General features: G+C 38.9%; 2 protein-coding genes across 4 annotated transcripts; both read right to left on the bottom strand.

Annotated features, from left to right (window-relative positions):
• Nucleotides 1-9046: 9046 nt before the first annotated feature.
• On the bottom strand, nucleotides 9047-13295 carry gja3 (gap junction protein, alpha 3). Of its 3 annotated transcripts, XM_042002616.1 has the most exons (3): nucleotides 12942-13295; nucleotides 12310-12371; nucleotides 9047-11105 (listed from the first exon to the last, which is right to left on the bottom strand). In XM_042002616.1, the coding sequence occupies exon 3, from the start codon at nucleotides 11086-11088 to the stop codon at nucleotides 9694-9696; it is 1395 nt and encodes a 464-aa protein (XP_041858550.1). In that variant the 5' UTR covers nucleotides 11089-11105; nucleotides 12310-12371; nucleotides 12942-13295; the 3' UTR covers nucleotides 9047-9693. The 3 variants fall into 3 exon arrangements, with proteins under 3 accessions (XP_041858550.1, XP_041858549.1, XP_041858548.1); XM_042002615.1 differs by lacking the exon at nucleotides 12310-12371 and having other exon boundaries at nucleotides 9047-11123; XM_042002614.1 differs by lacking the exon at nucleotides 12310-12371.
• Nucleotides 13296-14353: 1058 nt separating this feature from the next.
• On the bottom strand, nucleotides 14354-17769 carry gjb8 (gap junction protein beta 8). Its single transcript, XM_042002708.1, has 2 exons — nucleotides 17635-17769; nucleotides 14354-16831 (listed from the first exon to the last, which is right to left on the bottom strand). The coding sequence occupies exon 2, from the start codon at nucleotides 16796-16798 to the stop codon at nucleotides 16013-16015; it is 786 nt and encodes a 261-aa protein (XP_041858642.1). The 5' UTR covers nucleotides 16799-16831; nucleotides 17635-17769; the 3' UTR covers nucleotides 14354-16012.
• Between the last annotated feature and the right edge of the window lie 876 nt (nucleotides 17770-18645).

Here is an 18645-nt window from a genome sequence, read left to right as displayed (position 1 = left end):
TGAACCACAAACTCTTAGGGTTAGGATTTAAAAGTATGTTGTTTGGGTTCAACTTAATGTACAAGGTTCGGTCTACATGTTAGAAATATGTAGTTAAAGGAGTATAGGTCTTGGCTGGATAAACATTGTGAAACTCATGGGTCGCATTTCCCATCATATTTTGGTGTTGCCCAACAGAAAACAACAGCCAAGCATATAATACACATGTATTATACAATACATGTGTTAACCTTACAATACAATTGTTAACCTTGAATTGAGACACTGCTATGTTTGACATGTGGACAAAAGTCTCTGCAGTGGAAACAAAGCTAAACAAGTGACAGGACTGAAGCCTCCAGTCAGTCGTGCCAACAGATCAACTATCTCCAATCACTCTTCAGCCACTGAAACCAAGAGCCCAGCACTCATGTCCCGTACACTGCTGTTAGACTCACAGCCCAAGCAATCCGCTTCTCAGGTTTTAACCTGACTGTACTTTCCTTTTACAGATTAGTCAAGAAAGAAAGTTTATCCATATTTTACAGAATATATATCTTCCCTGTAATATGAAAAAATACAGAACTAAGCAGAATAAATACAGTCTGCCAGTGTAGATTTAGAATAAGTGCAGTCAACTTTGCAGAAGGTAGTCACCACAAATAGCTGCCCATTTTAATTCAGTTACAAGGCACATAACTTTATTTTAGTGTAATGAATGCTAAAGTTACAGCAGTCTTACATTTTAACAAAGAATTGTGCACACAGACCATAAAGAAGGTTTAATAGGAGATGTCATATACAATTGCTTATCTGAAATCTTATCATAACTAATGTCTGATAAATTTATATTAGTTATTTAAACAAAGGCAATCTAATGATAATATTAACATAATGTATATTGAAAAACAAGGTTAAAAAGCAAGTATGTGCTGAGTTGCTTGTGGCTAATTCCCGTCCCAATATCTCTAAAAGTAATGAAAAAATACATTTCCGTAACATTTCATTCTTTGTTTACTTGTCTGACTTCTGGCTGATTTTTTGTTTGAGTGTGCTAGTTGATGTTTGTTGTGGCCAACTCAAAGATCAAAATGAAATTTGTCAGCACCTGCAAGATTCACCCACCTCTATCATGTATTGCACGCTGTTGCAAATGCTTAGCTCTTGTAAAAGTGGGGAATGTGTTTGTGGTAGAGGTTTGACTCTAAGATGTAAGACTGACACACTTGTCTTATTTTTAATTATTCTGGTTAGTGTTATGGAACGTGTCTGAGTCAGCGTCAATGTTTGCTGCTGGAATGCAGAGGGAGGAAGGGAGCTGCTGGGAGGCTGAGAGTCAAAGGAGAACAAACAGGAAGCCAGCAGTATGGGAAATGGAAAAAAAACATAGTGACTTATCTTGTGCAGCCATATACATCAAAATTAAATTAAGTGCAGTTAAAATGGGTTTAAAAAACACAAATTAAATAACTGAAAAACACACGATATGTGTGGATTAATTTGAAAAGTTAAAAAAAATGAATGATTCTCAGGGTTGTGGTAGCAGCAAGGAAAGAATAAACAAAAAAAACCAAAACAAAACAAAAAAAAAAAACAAGACGACGCCCCAGCCTCTTTTCGTCAGCAACTTCCTGTAGCTTCTCCGGGGAGAGCCTCAGCTGCTCTGAGGCCAGATGGGAGATAAAATCCCTGCTGTGCATCCTGGGACTCAGTGAAACCTTTGGACCGCAACTGATCTCAGAGTATAAAACAATACAAGTGTAAAAAATAATCTGAATCAAATGGAAAAAAACATCAAAATAAATATACCCTTAATAACAATTTCTAATCTACAATCAATATCTTTAAATAACTTGCATCATCAATCAAGTCAACTGCAACTTTTCTTTTGTTTAAAATAAAATTTTTGATGTTCATGTTGGAAAATGCCTACATTTTTCTTTGTTAGTTTGATCCCATCATTTGTGGACATTTTACTGAATTAAAATGATTTATTTGCTTTAATTCCTATTTATTTGTGTTTTTTCTATACAATGAATTTATTTATAGTTATTATTTATTTAATATTATATTGTATAATGTACTTCTTTTTTCATTATTTTTCCCTGTATTTTTTTTTTTTTGTAAATATAAATGAAAAAAAAAAAAAAAACAAAAAAAACAAAACACAAACAAAAACAACCCAGTCCCATGTTTTATGTGTTTGTTTTTGTGACACCCAACATGATAAGTGTCAGATTCTTGTTTTCATCATTGTGTGTTTTGTGAAGGGGTCACAACTTACCCAGCAAGTTATATATGTGGTAAGATGCAAGACTGTTGTTACACATGGCATATTTTTCTAGCCCTTAAATTTAACATTAATTTAACCTGCTTCAGTTTTTTAATTTATATGAGGACAAGTCACACAAAAAAGTAATTTCAAGCCACTTTGAAGTCAAAAGTGGAGATTGAAGACTCCCTTTTTACAGGAAGAGACCTCCATCCCAACTAGGCTCAGGAAGGGCGGCCATCTGCCCCGACTGATTGGGGAGGGGTGAGCGGACAGGATAGAGACACAAATAAACATAGCAACACCAGGCCAGGGATACCCGCTATGGAAAAAAAGAGAGAGAGAAACAGAGAGACACAGTTAATGCCAATAATACTGACATATAAATACAGAGAAAGTAACCCAGCAATCATGGCTTACAGCTGACAACTGAAGGGATGGCTGAGGATTACCTGAGGAAGCCCTTACAATGAATAACAATAAAACTTCTTAACTATGCTATTATTTATTCTGAATTGGCTCTAATCGATTTGTCTGTAAAATGATCCTTAGATGACAATCCAGTGTGGCTATGCAACTAAAGCTGAACTAAACTGAATTGAAAACTATGACCCAGGATACCAATCAGTTACGAGGTTTCCTGACAGTTTCCGTAAAGTCTTAGAGTTTAGAGTGAGAATTGAACAATGGGGTCACCCTTTTTAGCCCTCTGCCATGTTAATTAGCCAGTTTTCATTTCACAGTATGTGGGGATTATTCAGTCAGTTGCTCTATGTCCTATAGGTACTGCACTACATAAACTGGATGTACACACCAGACTTTAAGATGAGCTGGGATGTTTTCACCACCCTGCCTGCTCATATAGATTTAATGCCTTAGATTAACCTAACCCTAATTATGTGACTTGTGATCCTAAATCTTATCAAGCGATCTGAACCTAATCAAAAAGCAAATAAAAGAAATAATAATAAAAGTGAACCTTCAAATGCACAAAAGTATTACAGGATAACTAACAGACTTAGGCTCCATTGTCAAACATTACAACTATCTTAATACTCTCATAATACATCTCTCAAAAAACTAACAAAATAAATAAAGACAAGCCATCTAAGAACTTGATGAAAGAAAATTCCTGTTGAAAATCTTTATTCATTACATGGTGGAATGTGATGAGAACAAAATAACATAAGAGTGATCAATGCAAATCAAAATCATTAACACACAGAGGTCTGGATTCAGAATCATACTAAAAATAAAAGCTGAAAGATCAGATCACAGCCTGACCCAACTTCTGTGGAAATTCCTCAAGACAATTCCAAATGAGGTTCAGTAGTGTGTGTGGTCTCCACATGTCTGTATGCACTCCCCACAACATCTAGGCATGTTACTGATGAGACGATGGATGTTATCCTAAGGGATCTCTTTCCAGACCTGGATCAGGGTATCAGTCAAGCCCTGGACAGTCTGTGGTGCCACGTGGTTGCAGTGGATGGAACCAGACATGATGTCCCAGGGGTGCTGGATTGGGTTCAGGTCTGGTAACTGAGCGGGCCAGTCCATAGGATCAATGCAGGAACTGCTGACTCACTCCAATCACGAGGCCGAGCATTGTCGTGCATCAGAAGGAACCCAGGTCCCACTGCAGCATCATATGGTCTGAGAATGGATTTCATCTTGGTATCTAATGACAGGCAGGATACCTCTTTAACAGTACCTCCCTAGACTGTCAGTGTCCCACTGCCAAACTGGTTAAACTGGAGGATGTTGCAGGCAGCAGAACATTCTCCACGGCATCTCCAGACTCTCTTACGTCTGTCACTTGTGCTCAATGTGAACCTGCTCTCATCCCTGAAGAGCACAGGGCGCCAATGGCCAGTCTGCTAATCGTGGTGTTCTCTGGCAAACACCAATCGGGCTGCACGGCGTTGGGCTGTGAGCACAGGCTCCACTTTTGGACGTGGGGCCCCCACACCACCCTCGTGAAGTCTGTTTCTAACAGTTCAAGCAGAAACATGCATATTAGTGGCCTGCAAGAGGTCCATTTGTAGAGCTCTGGCATGCTCCTCCTGTTCGTCCTCCACAAAAGGAGCAGATAGCGGTTCTGCTGGTAGGTTGTTGTCCTCCTACAGCTGCCTTCTGGTCTCCTGGTATACTGTCCTGTCTCCTGGTATCTCCTTCTTTCCCTTGACACTGTACTGGGAGACACAGTAAACCTTCTCACCATAGCGCGCATTGATGTGCCATCCTGGAAGAGTTGAACTACCTGAACAACTTCTGTTGGTGGCAGGCACAGCCTCATGTTACCTATAGTGGTGAGGGCACTGGCAAAATGCAACCATGACCAAAAATCTGCCAGAAAGAATGAAGACAGGGAAATGGTATACGGCCAGTAGCTGCAGGACCATTCCTTTATAGCTGTTGTCTTGCTAATTGCTTCTTATTTCCACCTGTTGTCTGTTCCTCTTGTACATCAGCAGGTGAAACTGATTCACAATCAGTGTTACATCCTAACTGGACAGATTGATATCCCAGAACTGAGACTGACTTGAAGTTACATGATAATGATAATGTGTTCCCTTTGTTTATCGAGCATTATACTAAAACATTTAGTTATAACATGTTAAAACATTGTTACTTAATTTCACAGACTGCTGTAAGACTGTATTCCTACACACAGGTTTCTGTGTAATATCGTCAGCAAGGTAAATACACAACAAGAGCATTGCTTAACCTGGTTCGCTTGGTGGTCCCCAGCTCCTTTAAAGGGATTATAAGGCAATTCATTCTACCACTCACCTACAAAGATGGATGGAAATAGTTTAAACTTCATGGGAGATCACAGCTCTTTGCCAAGAGCAGAAGAATATTGTGGCTCCAGGCCAGTAAATAAAGGGACTGAAGTGTTGTGAGTCTATAATCTATGCAGTACTTATTTAAGGATTCACCTGCACACAGATTTTTTTGGTAAAAGCACTTAATAACATTGGGAATGATGTGAAACAGACTATAATTTCTCACTTAATTATGCTTGAAAGATGACATATAGGCTATATCAATAAATCTGTCATCATGGATTGCTCTAAATTTTAATAATAAATAAATATGTAGAATAATTGAAGCACTTCCTGACAGTGACTGGTTTCAAGTGTCCTGTATAGCTGGTGTAAAGTCTGTTAAGTTTAACGTTATTGAACATAGTGAAGCTAACACTACAATCACACTGCTGATATTGTCAAATAAGGAGAGAAGAAACACACAAAAACACTAAAAAAAAAAACCCAGTATGGTCATTCAGAAGTTGAATTGAGTTATTTCATTATTGAATCAACAGGAATTTACTAATCATGATAATCTATGTTATCAAGAAAGTTTATTTCCACCCACATCCGGTGAGATTGTGATGTCTGTAAGCAAAAGTCTCAACAATGTTTTTTTTTTTTTCATCTTAAAAAGTGCAAATAGTCATGTCTCAAGTTGTGTTTTGTTTTGCATCGCTCATTAAGAAACTTGAAGAATGAATAACATCATAGATTTTAATTACTAAAAAGCCTGGAAATTGTACTATATCTGTAAGCTGTACTGTATAAAATGATCTTTTCATACGGATCTTCCTCCCTGAACCCTGCAGGACTTGTCAATTACCAACAATAAGTAATTCATTTGGGAGATTCTGTTTCTTTTTTTTCTTCTTCATGTGTCTGGTTTGTTCATAAGCTTTTTCTGTCCAGGACTAGACAGATGGATTAAAAGCCTGGAAATTTGCTAGCTATTAAGGAAGCATCTGATGAAGCATCTAAAATTTTGAAACATAAAATCAGTTTGGAAAACAAGTTTTTTCAATATTGCAAGATAATTAATAAAACCCAGTTAGCTGAGTCTTTATACCCACATGTCCACTCAAAGACTGACCTAATTTTCCATAATAAAAAGAAGACATGGATTACAGCACAGAGACAGAAAATGGTGTTAAACCAAAACTCCTGTATCTAAACTATAAGTCATTTCTGTATCTGATCTCAGTATCTACAGAAGCCTGGGCCTCCTTGGCTCATGTTTTTGTTAGATCAAGGATCCCAAACTTTAATCCTTGAGGGCCACTGTCCTGCAGGTTTTAGCTGCTACAACGCACCTTTAAATAACCTTAATCCAGCAGCTTGTTGTCGAGTTCCACACAATGACTTATTAATTTGAGTCAGGTGTGCTGAAGCATGCAGAGAAACATCTAAAACCAGCAGGACTGTGGCCCTCAAGAACAGTTTGAGCTCACTGAGCCATACAGTGATAGCTGTTTTGTGGGTCATTATGGGCAAATCTAAGTTATCGTCTATTGTGGCAGACTTAAGCTAAACCCAGCTACAGTTGGGGTAAATCCTTGACAGGATACAAGTCCTAACATAACCAAACATCTATGCCCTTTCACACTCACACCTACAGTCAATTTACAATATCCAGTTAACCCAGTATGCCTGCCTTTCAGAGAAAGTCCCAGCAGGAACAAGGAGTCCATAAAAGAAGAAAAGGTTCGAACCAGACACACATCTTTAAACATTTTCTTCTTAGTTTAGACTAGATCTTTTTTCAAATACAACTACCTAAAATGCAACATAGCTCTAATAATTCTTTACTTTTTTAAGGTTAGGTTAAGCGTTCAGCCCTGAGTCCATGTATGTGTGATTCATTTATTTCATTGCACAAAACAAGAGTGAAATCAAGAACAGCGAGTATATGGTACAAAAAATTTATTTAGTAACAGTTTTGTAAACATTTGAGGTAAATTAACATTTACATCAACTTGTTCTTACAAAAGAATCATTCATACACAAGGCACTTCTCTTGTTTAAGACCGCATTGAAAACAGGTTGCTGTTGTGAGCATTGTGAGATGGTTCCTACTCCCTGACGAGCCAGAGAAATCATGCTCTGCATGAAACATAAGAGGAGAGAGTTTGGAGGAGTCATAGGGACGATGGGCTTTGAACACAACATCCTGTCAGGGCTGCAGGGTTAGGGAAGGGCCAGCTACCCAGCTAACATTCTCTCAACTGTGAAGTTGTCTGATATGATGTCTAACCAGAGTCCCGATGGGTCTGTGAGAACATACTGAGTGAACAAACAGAAAAATACCCTACCTGTCTTTTCTTTCTTTTTTGAAAATTTCAAACTCCTCATCATCTGAGCTTAAAGATTCTTGTTTTGTTTTAAATAATACTGTTTTTTTTCCTGTGAAGAGAAAGGCTGCTTAGGTTTTAAGACATTTTTTTCCTTTGAGGATCATTGAGATTGGCAGTTTGGCATCACATTCTTTCTCTTATGCCTCTCCCACTACTATAACTAATAAAACCTTTGTAGAACAACAGCTTTCTCACCTAAATGTGCAAATCTATCTGCCAAAATGTAAACTTTAGATATCAACAATAAATGCAATAAAAAAAGAAGCATGGAGTGGTAAAGGCTGCTTTTACCTTTGTGTTTTATCGCTGTATAGTCTCCCCTTTGTGTCTCTGCACTGAATGTCATTCAAGCATCTTACACTATACAGTACCATCATTTTGTAATCTCCCTACTGTCCTAAAAATGGGAAAATAAAAGTTTACAGTCTGCAAAGTAACTGCTGGAAAAGTATTCCATTGAAAATGCTGTGAACAGATATTAGTGCTTGATTTAGTTATTAATGCTCAGCAAATGCAATATGTCCATTGCAGATTGCTGAGTTTTAACACAGAGTGACTGCATTTTTGTATCTTTGCTTAATTGTTGGACTCACAGGATAATACAGCAGATTAAGGCTGATGTAAATTCAAAAAGCGCTTTTGAAAGTGCCTGGGTTGTGAATGACCAAAAAGGAGAGCGACACAACACAGACAGTGGACCGTGGCTGTTGATGAGCTCAGTTAAAACTTTGGGTATCTTAAAGGTCTCTAAGTATCAAGTTGAACACGACAAAATAGAAGCAGTTGAGGCCAACTGCACCAGGGCGTTATGAAACGCTTAACACCTGTCGGGTTGGTTTTTTTTTCAAGTTTTTTTTTTAGCATAGCTGTTGTGCAATCACAAACTGACTACCACAATTATGCAATTTAAGAGTAAAATTCAATTCAGTTTTTAAAAAAATAGCACTTTTAAGAATAAAACCAATGAAGAAGCACATGAAATGTGTGACAGTGAAAATTATTTAACTCCCAAAGTTGCTCCCAATCTTTAGGCGTCATTAAAAAGGGTTGGTTTAAGGGCAAAAAATATCTATGAAAAATAGCAGTTTCGAGTCTAAAAAAAGAGCTTTGGAAGGTTGTTTGAACATAATATTGTTATTTTTTATATATAGTAATTGTTTGAAGGCAATATCTTTTGTGCAATTACTGGAGAGATCTTTTTTTCACATAGACTGAAAGCAATGCTGACAGAGGCAGGAATTAGGGAGTCATTTGATTTCTGTTATACTGACCATGTAGCATTCAAAAGAAACCCAGGTGCATTCTGGGCATCACAGGGATGACTTCTACCAGCAGTTTTGACCCATATCCCATCGACTTTGCATCTAGGGTTGCTTATCCTGAAGGTTTTGGAAACATCACATCAGTCCAGTCCTATCCATTCCATCTCAGTTACAATATTCACTATCTTTGCAAAAAGTGCTGTCCTGGAATATGGGGAAAACTTTGTGAATTTGTCAGTGAATCGGTGAGTTGTAGGACTACATGTGCTGGCATGCACAACCATGATGAACACAATGAAGTGTGTGTTAATAAAATTAGCAAATTACTGAACAGGAAGATGAACAAAAAGCAGAAGAAGAACAAAAAAAAAAAAAAAAAAAACGAGAGAAAAATGTTCGGCAACAAATTGAATAACTGATCTGTACAATTGCAGCTACTTGGGCTTCCCACAGATAAAAAGAAAAATAATCAGTCAGTTTTTAGACACTTTCATTTGTAAATAATTCGTCCTTTAGGCTTAACAAAAAGAGGAAAAATAGAAAAACACCATAAGATCTTTTCCATAAACTAAACATGCTGATAAGATGTGTCCTTTTTCACGTAAAATTAATAACAGTGTCTTTCAATCTGTCTACTGTAGCCAGTGGAGCCCTCTGATTACATATTGTGTGCATAGAGACACTCAAAAAAGAGAAAAGAAAAACAACCTTGCCTCGGCTACTCTGCAACTCACCGATTGCACTAAATCAAAGACTGCAGCTGCTGAAGTCATTTCACATTTGCCTTTACATTTGATGCTATTTTGTTTTCCTGTCTCTTGTCGCTTTGCCTTCTTTTGTGATAATTATTTTTATTTTTTTTATTTTTTTTCTTTGTTTTTTTTTTTCTTTGGTTTTGCTTTATGCAAATGTGTGATTTTTATTTGAGAATCACTGTGTTTGGGGGTGGGGTTGGGAAAAGCAGGGTGTTGGTGAAAGAGGGCTAAGGGACATGAATGGGCCAAAGAAGTTTAGACAGCCAGGTCACTTGGTCTGGCCCTGATGCTGCTGCTCTTGCTGGCCCGACTGAGCCGCCGAGGGTCTGTGCTGACCGTTACTGGGGGCTCGTGCATCTCCACTGTAGTGGTAGTGACATGGCCTTCCCCATGTGCGCTCTTCTTACCACCCCAGCTGTCTGCGTTGGAGGCAGTGCCAGGGCTGCTGCTGCTGGAGGCAGCATTAGTGGTTGTGTTGGTGCTGCTGGTTTGAAGGAGCAGAGCAGCATCAATGGGCTGCTGCTGGTGCTCGTTCTCACTGCTGGCGGAAGAAGAGGAGGATGGGGAGGTGACCTTCATCTCCCGAGTCTGCTGCTCGGTGGCCAGGTTGGCCCAGTTCTGCTGCGTGGCCAGCCTGTGGTTGTTGTTATTGCTGATGAAGTAGTGGGAAGAAGAGGAGGATTGGCGAAGGGACTCCTCCTGTTGGAGGTCGTCCATCTTAAACTCTGCTGCTGAGGCCACGGCTGCTGGCCCCATGGGCGGCAGAAAAGCCCCGCTGCCCGCCGTCACATCTGTGTAGTTGGGAGGGTAGCTGAGGCTGGATGGGGCAGTTCTGGAGGCCGAGGCCAAACACTCAGGCTCTGCAATGTCGACACGGTGCAGCGACTCGTGATCAGGGACAAACTCGTTTGTCATGCCCTGTTTAACTTTCTTCCATCCAAGGTGATAGATCTCTAACAAATTCAGCAAAAGAGACACGCAAGCCACTACAAGCATAAATATAATAAAAATAGTCTTTTCAGTGGGCCTTGATATGAAGCAGTCAACGGTGTTGGGGCAGGGCCAGTGTGCACACTTGTACAGAGGCCTCAGCTGGAAGCCATAAAGGAAATACTGGCCCAAAATGAAACCCACTTCAAACAGGGTCTTGAAAATAATGTTGAACACATAGGTGCGCAGCAATGCACCTCTGATACGGATTTTGCCATGTTCATCCCTGATCGGTGGCTTCTCCTTCTTCCCACCTCCGCCAGCCTCACCACCATTTCTATAAAGGAGTTCTTTCTCCTCTTGAAACCTGTTTGCTTTGCGCATCTCCTCCTCCTTTTCTTTCCGCTTCTCCTCCATGCGGACGATGTGTAGCACGTGGCCCAGGTAGACGAGAGTTGGTGTGGACACAAAGATGATCTGAAGCACCCAGAAGCGGAGGTGCGAGATGGGGAAGGCCTCGTCGTAGCACACGTTCTCACAACCGGGCTGCTGGGTGTTACAGGTAAAGTCAGACTGCTCATCACCCCAGACATCTTCAGCCGCGGCCCCCAGCACCAGGATCCTGAAGATGAAGAGGACAGTCAGCCAGACTTTGCCGATGACCGTTGAGTGCTCCTGAGCGTTCTCCAGCAGCCGCCCCAGAGAGCTCCAGTCGCCCATGCTTCAAGATTTCTAGCCTATGGAGAAAGTACAGGCTGGAATCAACGGAGTAAAAGAATGGCACAAGAGAAAGAGCACAAACAGAGAGGTAGTGTCAGAGAGAGATAAAACAAAATATTCATAAATTGGTTAGAAAACGATGTAAGGCCTTACCAACAGCTTAGACACTCCACACACACAAGCAAACAAGAACACACAAGCACATCACTAAGAGTAAGCGTTTTATACAATCTGACATGTCCATATTTTTCATTAAACTCTTAGTAGAACACAGTCTATATAAAAAATCTGCCACATAGATGTCAGACATCAGTCACAAATCACAGCTTTCGCTTTATATACAGATGCTTTTAGCAGCTGGTGTACTGTACAGGCCACCTGTGTGATTGAACCCTGGTTCACTCCCTTTCTCTCTGTCTCTGTGTCAGGCCTATCGCTGTCTCTCACCTGCTCGCTCCACTGCACAGCAGGCATGTGCTGAGATCAACATTATTATGTTCGAAAACAGCATTTAGCAGAGATGGGGCTCTAGTGTGGCACATGCACATACACACACAAATACTGACATGCACACATATACACAACTCTCCCTCCCTCAGTCTCTCTGTCAACTGTAATATTAAAGCAATGGGAATAAATAAAAAAAACAAATACTTAACTGTAACTATAACATGTAATAAGTTGATCTTTATGTGACAAATTCTAATAATCAAGATGTTTGTAAGACTTCAATTTTTGAAAAAAAAATTGTGAATGGATATTTTAGTTGGAACAGGCTTGAATAGAAGCCTTACAAACATTACTACCACATTAATAATTCATATTTTGATTAGTTTTTCTTTGACTAATGGAAGTATTTCTTTTCACAAATCTCTGAAGAAGAGCTATTATTATACCCCTGGGCCCATGTTGTCTTCACATGGACTGTTCTGCTAAACAATCTTTCCAATTGAAACACATTAAACACAAAAAAATAGCCAGTTTTTTTTTGTTCCATTTTGCTTGATGTATGACTTTATTATTAGTTTGTGTATGCTAATAGACTCATTTTAGATCTATATACTGTTAAGTTTAGATCGTGCATTTAAACTGACCTATGAAACTATATATTAGTTTAACCAGAAAATTTAGATTTGGTGTAAAACACATGTGATGTGGTTGAGGAAGGCACAATGAACACATGTAACTCACACAAACTTACAAATCTGAAGGGAAACTTACTAAAATATTCTTGTATTATAGGTAATAAATCCATCGACTAGGATTCACAATATGTATGACACCTGGAAGAAAAAAGCATCCATCAAACAAGAATCCGTTAACCTTTTTGTGGTGTCGCACGTGAAACGTTCTGCACGTTTTGCTTAAAAATTTAAACTCGTCCTGTGAAATAACATAAAATTGCACAATTTTATGAACGCTCTTTTAATTTACCTGCCATAAATACTGGAAAAGTGGTAATAAAAGGGGACACTGCAGCAGTTACACCCAGCGAGTCAGAAAGTTTTCCCTTTGACCTTGTGGTGACTTATTAGAAGCAAACCTTTAACAGTGCTACTTCTCAGTGAAACTTCTCAGAGTTTCAGTGGTATCTGTGGTATTTAAGTGGTGTAGTGATGAACAGAGAGAGTCAGGTTCAAACACAAAGCCATACGTGCCAAACTCACAATGCAGAGTGTGCCAGAGTCCTCAGACTGCCTTTAAGCGCCACAAGCTTTGTCAAGCTTTTGTTTCACTTATTCAGTAAAACTAAAGTAATATTTAATTACCTGACAAAACAACGCTCCTCATTTACTTAACTTCCATGTAAGTGCAGGAAAATAGGCTATCACTGGAGTTTTTATCCGTCATACCTTTAAAGGGGAGATGCCATACTTAAACACGAAAAGCAAATCCATGTGCAATCACTGGTGCCATGGCTGGAGTGCGTTAAAAACCGCGTAGACCTCCCGCGACTGCGACGAACCTCCTTCTGTCTCCCTGATCCCAGCTTGTCACTTCTCCTTTTTTTCAGTACTGGTGCACAAACACATTCATGCGCAAAACTTCTCCAGACGCGCGGTTCTGTCCCAGGCCCGTTCACTTGCGCTAGGAAAAGTTATCCTTTTTTTGTTTGTTTTGTTTTTTGTTGTTGTTAGTTTTTGAAGGCGGCTTGGAGTCGGAGATGGAGCTCGGGTGAGCAGAGCTGCCTCCAGTTTCCAGCCATGTCTGGACTGTCACATTGTGTGACCATGCATGAGTGAATCCACAGAGTCATCAGCCTGTCCGGAGTCACACCACGCCCCTGCCAACCTCCACAAATTGTGTGCAAAAGTTGACGAAATTGTCCAAAACCTGAACTTAAAAACATCCCCAGAGTTCATCCCGTACCCTTAATCTAGTAATGTTATAATGTTATCAGACAAAAGTACAAGTAATTATTTAATATGACCCCACAAAGAAAAGCTTGACCCTAGACAATGTGTCCAACTAAAACATTACATCACCTGATTTGTGAAAACTTGATATCTGGTGACGAGAAAAGAACAAATTGTGTGCATAAAAATTAAATTTTCATGTCTAAAATAAATAAACGATAAAATCCCCACATACTCCATATAGTCTGTACCTGCCTTTTAAAACACTGACACTGAACACAAATAATGAACCACACAGTAATTTTTTTTACTGATTTATGAAAAAAATGTCTCAGAGAAAAACAAGTTGAAAGATCAAAGTGCAAGTGTAATAATAAAAACATCTAGAGTATAAAATGCAATCACAAACATTTAATTTATTCATTTTTTTCTAAGAAAGCCAGCTGCATGTTGTTTAAAGCATTTGATCAGTGAAGAAATCGGGGTAGAAAATGCTCTCAAGACTGGAGTGATCATGATGTCCCCTTAAGGATTATGTCCATTTCACTGTCCTCAGCAGGAACTCAAAGGTCATCACAGAGCAGAGATACAAAACATTTCCTTCTGTAAATGATGTGAGAATGTAAGTTAAGTGACTTTCTTGTGGATCTGTGGTCAAAACTTTCCTTTCCCACTGAGAGGCTCCACACAAACTGCATCAGCTGCAGCACTTACATAATATAAATAATCCAGCTTTTCTTTTTAGAATGTAAGAATTTACACATCTAATTGATGGTGCAACTTCTCTGACGCATCCCTTTGCAAACGTAGTAGTCTGCATTCGCTCAAGGTTTCTTTTTTTAAATACACAAATGTCACTAATTCACCTCCGCTATTCCTGGATGGACTGAGGACAAAGACATTTACACTTTGAGATCGGCCACATTAAAAGGCTGAGCAGTGATTAGTGCAGTGGCTAAAATAAGGCACATGCTGAAATATGATTCCACCAGCTGGGGTCAGTAAACACCGCAGGAACAATAACACAAAGTCTAAATAGTTCAGGAGCAGGAAAACTTCTGTCTCAAAAAGCAGAAATCAGATGATGGTAACCAAAGGCAAAATGTCAACCTGCACATTACTTCCTAAACTAAAGTTTCCCACCTAAAATTCTTAGTCTTAGACAAAGCATAAGCAAAACATATATATTTATAGATATATATATATCTCTATATATATATAAATTGGTTAAGAAGTATTCATCATAACCCATTTAGCATCAGAATAAGCAGAATAAATATTACTCTCTTGTTTAATTGCTTTTTTACCCAACCACTTTAAAAAACTAATTTCACTTGAACTAATTCACACATTTAAACTATTATCTCTTGACAAGGCTTCTTGTCCTTGCTGGCATCTTGTACAAAACATACATCCATTTATCACATATTTACCAAATGTTACATGTGTAAAAATAAGAAACGCATTCTCAGTGATTTCAAGTTATCTAACTTACTGTATGTGATATTTCTTAAAATAAAAGACATTCTGATTTGATATAATCATAGGCATCAAATCTTTTAAGCCACTGGTGTGATAGGTAAGATTTTCATCATATTTGATTCACGCACTCTATTTTAATTAAGTCCAAACACACAAAAAATTTTGAAAAAGCCCACTTCATTCAGCACAGTAGGATCATAAAACTCATCTGATTTTAACAAAACTTTAAAATATTAATTAAAAATCAAATGTAATCCTTTGTAAACTAGACACGGCAAATAATCGTTCACTTTTCATGGCTCAATTTGTCCCCCTGACCTAAAATAAGCTTTGAGAAAGCTGTGTCTGCAGGGGTTCCACTTTCACCACTAGGTGTCAGTGTTGGATCATTGTCCTCTGGCTCAAACCTCCACCAGTTAAGCAACTGTGCTCAGCATATTACAGCATCAGCGAAATGTAATTACCAGTGTATAAAAAGTACAGTGACAGGCTCTCAAAGTGAAATTGATTTCCATAAAGGAATGAATGTTTGGTCTAAATGTGGGGGCACCAGCTGAGCCATAAGTGCCAAAATGGCCTGGATTAGATCCAAATCTGTCTTATATCTGGTAATATTTCACCATTAAATTAACTTTGATTTTTGAACTGGTTCTGTACCAGATTCTTAGAAGAATGAGCTCAGAGAAAAACCTTCATCAACAGAAAGTTATGAACACATCCTCCCATTTAGGGTTGAATTACCCTGGCTGAATATTAGCAAGCAACCCAGATTGTAAATCATTCAATTCAAGTCAGAAACGAAATTTCAATGGTTGAAACTCAACCATACAGAAAAATATACAACTGGGAGAAACACTGCGCTGCCGTAAGTGGCATATTTAAGAAAAAGAAAAAGAAAAAAAAAAAAAAGAAAACATTTTGGTCAGTTTTCCTCAGGGATACTGTTGCATCCTATGTTACTGAACTTCAGACTGAGAATGTGCATCCCTTGACAAGATGGAGGATGCTCACATTAAAAGTCCAAGTACCAAAATGCAGACAGAAACTATGAGGAAGGGTTTACAATTCTTCCTTCTCTTTGCTTCTCAACACATAGTCTTGTTAGATGAATCTGTGGAGGATGACAGCAGCATCTCGTTCTTCTTGTTGTCCCGAGTCACGCTCTCCGTGTAAGGGTGTTTTCTCTTGTTTGAACTGCTCGAGCACCTCAGGAGTGCTTTGGTAATGAGGTAGAACAGCTCAGCCACATTCAGCACCATGCAAGTGGCTGATGAGGCCACCATGAAGATGGTGAAGACGGTTTTCTCTGTTGGCCTGGAGATGAAGCAATCCACCTTGTTGGGGCAAGGCCACTGCTCACACTTCACAAGCCGGGGCATCTGGAAGCCATCGTAGACAAAGTACAGTGCATACATGAACCCACCTTCAAAGATGAGCCGGAAGAACAAGCTGCAGGTGTAGGTCCACCACAGTGGACCTGTGATGGGAAGGCGCCTCTTCTTCAGCGTCTCCAGGTCAGTATCTGACATCTTTTCAGTTCCATTGGAGGCCAGCATGGTCCTCTTATCCCCACGTTTTCTGTAGGCAACGTGCATGGCTACCAGCAGGGCTGGTGTGGAGACAAAGATGAGCTGCAGGCACCACAAGCGGATGTGTGACACAGGAAAGAAGTGGTCATAGCAGACGTTTTTACAGCCTGGCTGCTGCGTGTTGCATGTGAAGTCTGACTGCTCGTCCCCCCAGACGCTCTCAGCAGCCAGAACCAGTATGGTGATGCGGAAGATGAAAAGGACAGAGAGCCAGATCTTCCCAAGACTGGTGGAGTGTTTGTTGACACCGCCCAGCTGGGCATACAGCGCACCCCAACTCATTGTGGCAAAGAGCACTCTGGAGGCTCAGACAACCTGTAGGATTCAGCAGAATGTTATCAGAAAGTTCAATCACACCTTCATGTGGCTGCTTTTCTTTCTTAAAAAGAAGAAAAAAAGCATTTTTATGTTTTTGTTTGTCTTCTACACAACCTGAGATATAAAATGGGATCTGAAAAGCTTTTAAGAGTTGGGATGCAGCACTAGCTCTTAACTGTACTACATCAAACAAGTGCAACAAGCTAAACACCTTACTGTCTTTACCACCATTCATGTTTTAGTGATCAGGCAACAGGCAACAAGCAAAACTTTAATAAAGCATGTTTGAACCCATGGCCACTACATTTAAATAAAAACATCACTAACTAAAGTAATGTTTCTGCTTTACAACTACACAGAGATGCTGTAGTGTTTTATTAAGTTTGACCACATCATAATAACATTTAAATATTTTTTTTGGATGATGATTACATGATACACGTTCAAAGGCATATCATTTTTTTGTATGTGATTTTTATGTACACTCTGGACTGGATTATTAGAAGAAAAAGATCGATCTTTGCCTTTATTGACTTAAAACACTGAACATCCTCCAGAAATCATTCAATAAATAAATGGGTAAAAGATGCGAAAACTTCATCGGATTTTTCGATTAAACAGAGATTTTCTTTGTTAATTAAATATTTTGAGGAGATCCATTAATGTAATTAATGATTGTTAAAAGACTGAAATTAAAGTAATTATTGCCATCAATATATGAGAGTTATCTATCTGTTCCTCCTTTTTTCGGTATTAAAACGTGAAATCATTGCAAAGATCTAACATAAAATAAAACTCACCTGTCTCTGCGGAGTTTACACAAAGAACACTTAAACCGTTTCCATGAAGAAGGAAAAGTAGTAAATCCTCTTTTTTCCCCTGCGCGTCGCAGCAGAATCAGGTTTTGGATCTTTGGTGATGAGGTCTGCACGGGATTTGCGCAGCCCTGTGAGACGCACCTGAGTCCGCGGAGATTTTCCATCATCCCTCCTGCAAATAGGGAGGGAGGGGCCTGGACCAGGGTGGGGCCAGCCGGGAACCCACGGAATACAAAATACTGAGAAGACCTGCGAAGAGGTGCCGGAGTTTCACAACTGGTAGAGACGTTGTAGAGATCCTTAATGTGGAGGCCACAGTTTTCCAACTCAGTTATAAGCGACTGTCTATAAATTTTAAAGGAAAGTCGCTTCAGTCCTCAGAAGATTTGTTATTATAACTATATAACACTCTGAACCAGCTACTAAAAGGGTAGAGACCCAAAACACGAATTCACTCTTCCTATCTTTTGTATTTTAAGTTGCAGCCTATAAAATATAAAATGATAAAAATCCTAGACATGCCCTTTTATTGATGTTGTGTACATCACACAATGAAGTATTTTTCAGAAAAAAAGGCCTCAAGAATTTGGTCAGTAAACACCATGCATAAAACATCACATAACTATGTAAATCATGTAAAGCAAGGCAACATAACTTCAATGTGCAGTACCACATCTTGAACTCATAATGAAACCCTCATGGTTCATGTAATGGATTTTTTTTTCAAATAAAAACATAAACAAGCTCAAGACAATATCTTAGTTAATGAAACTTTGGGAGATACTTAAGTTTTACTTTTCAAGTTAGAGCTAGAAACTATTTAAATTCATTGTAAGTTTTACTGACAGGTCATCTTACATCTGATTGGGTTGAAATAGCAAGAATACATAAAAAAATATTAAAAATTAGCATCTAAACAGCTGAATATTTTACAGTACTTGTTTATATATATATATATATATATATATATATATATAAATAATATGTTGAAAT

The sequence above is a fragment of the Melanotaenia boesemani genome, chromosome 12 (genome assembly GCF_017639745.1).
Source record: "Melanotaenia boesemani isolate fMelBoe1 chromosome 12, fMelBoe1.pri, whole genome shotgun sequence".
NCBI lineage: Eukaryota > Metazoa > Chordata > Actinopteri > Atheriniformes > Melanotaeniidae > Melanotaenia > Melanotaenia boesemani.
This window is presented reverse-complemented; position numbering and strand designations above follow the sequence as displayed.

What these genes read in the sequence shown, in the direction of transcription:
- gja3 (XM_042002616.1), bottom strand. Translation starts at nt 11,088, where the DNA reads ATGGGCGACTGGAGCTCTCTGGGGCGGCTGCTGGAGAACGCTCAGGAG.
- gjb8 (XM_042002708.1), bottom strand. Translation starts at nt 16,798, where the DNA reads ATGAGTTGGGGTGCGCTGTATGCCCAGCTGGGCGGTGTCAACAAACAC.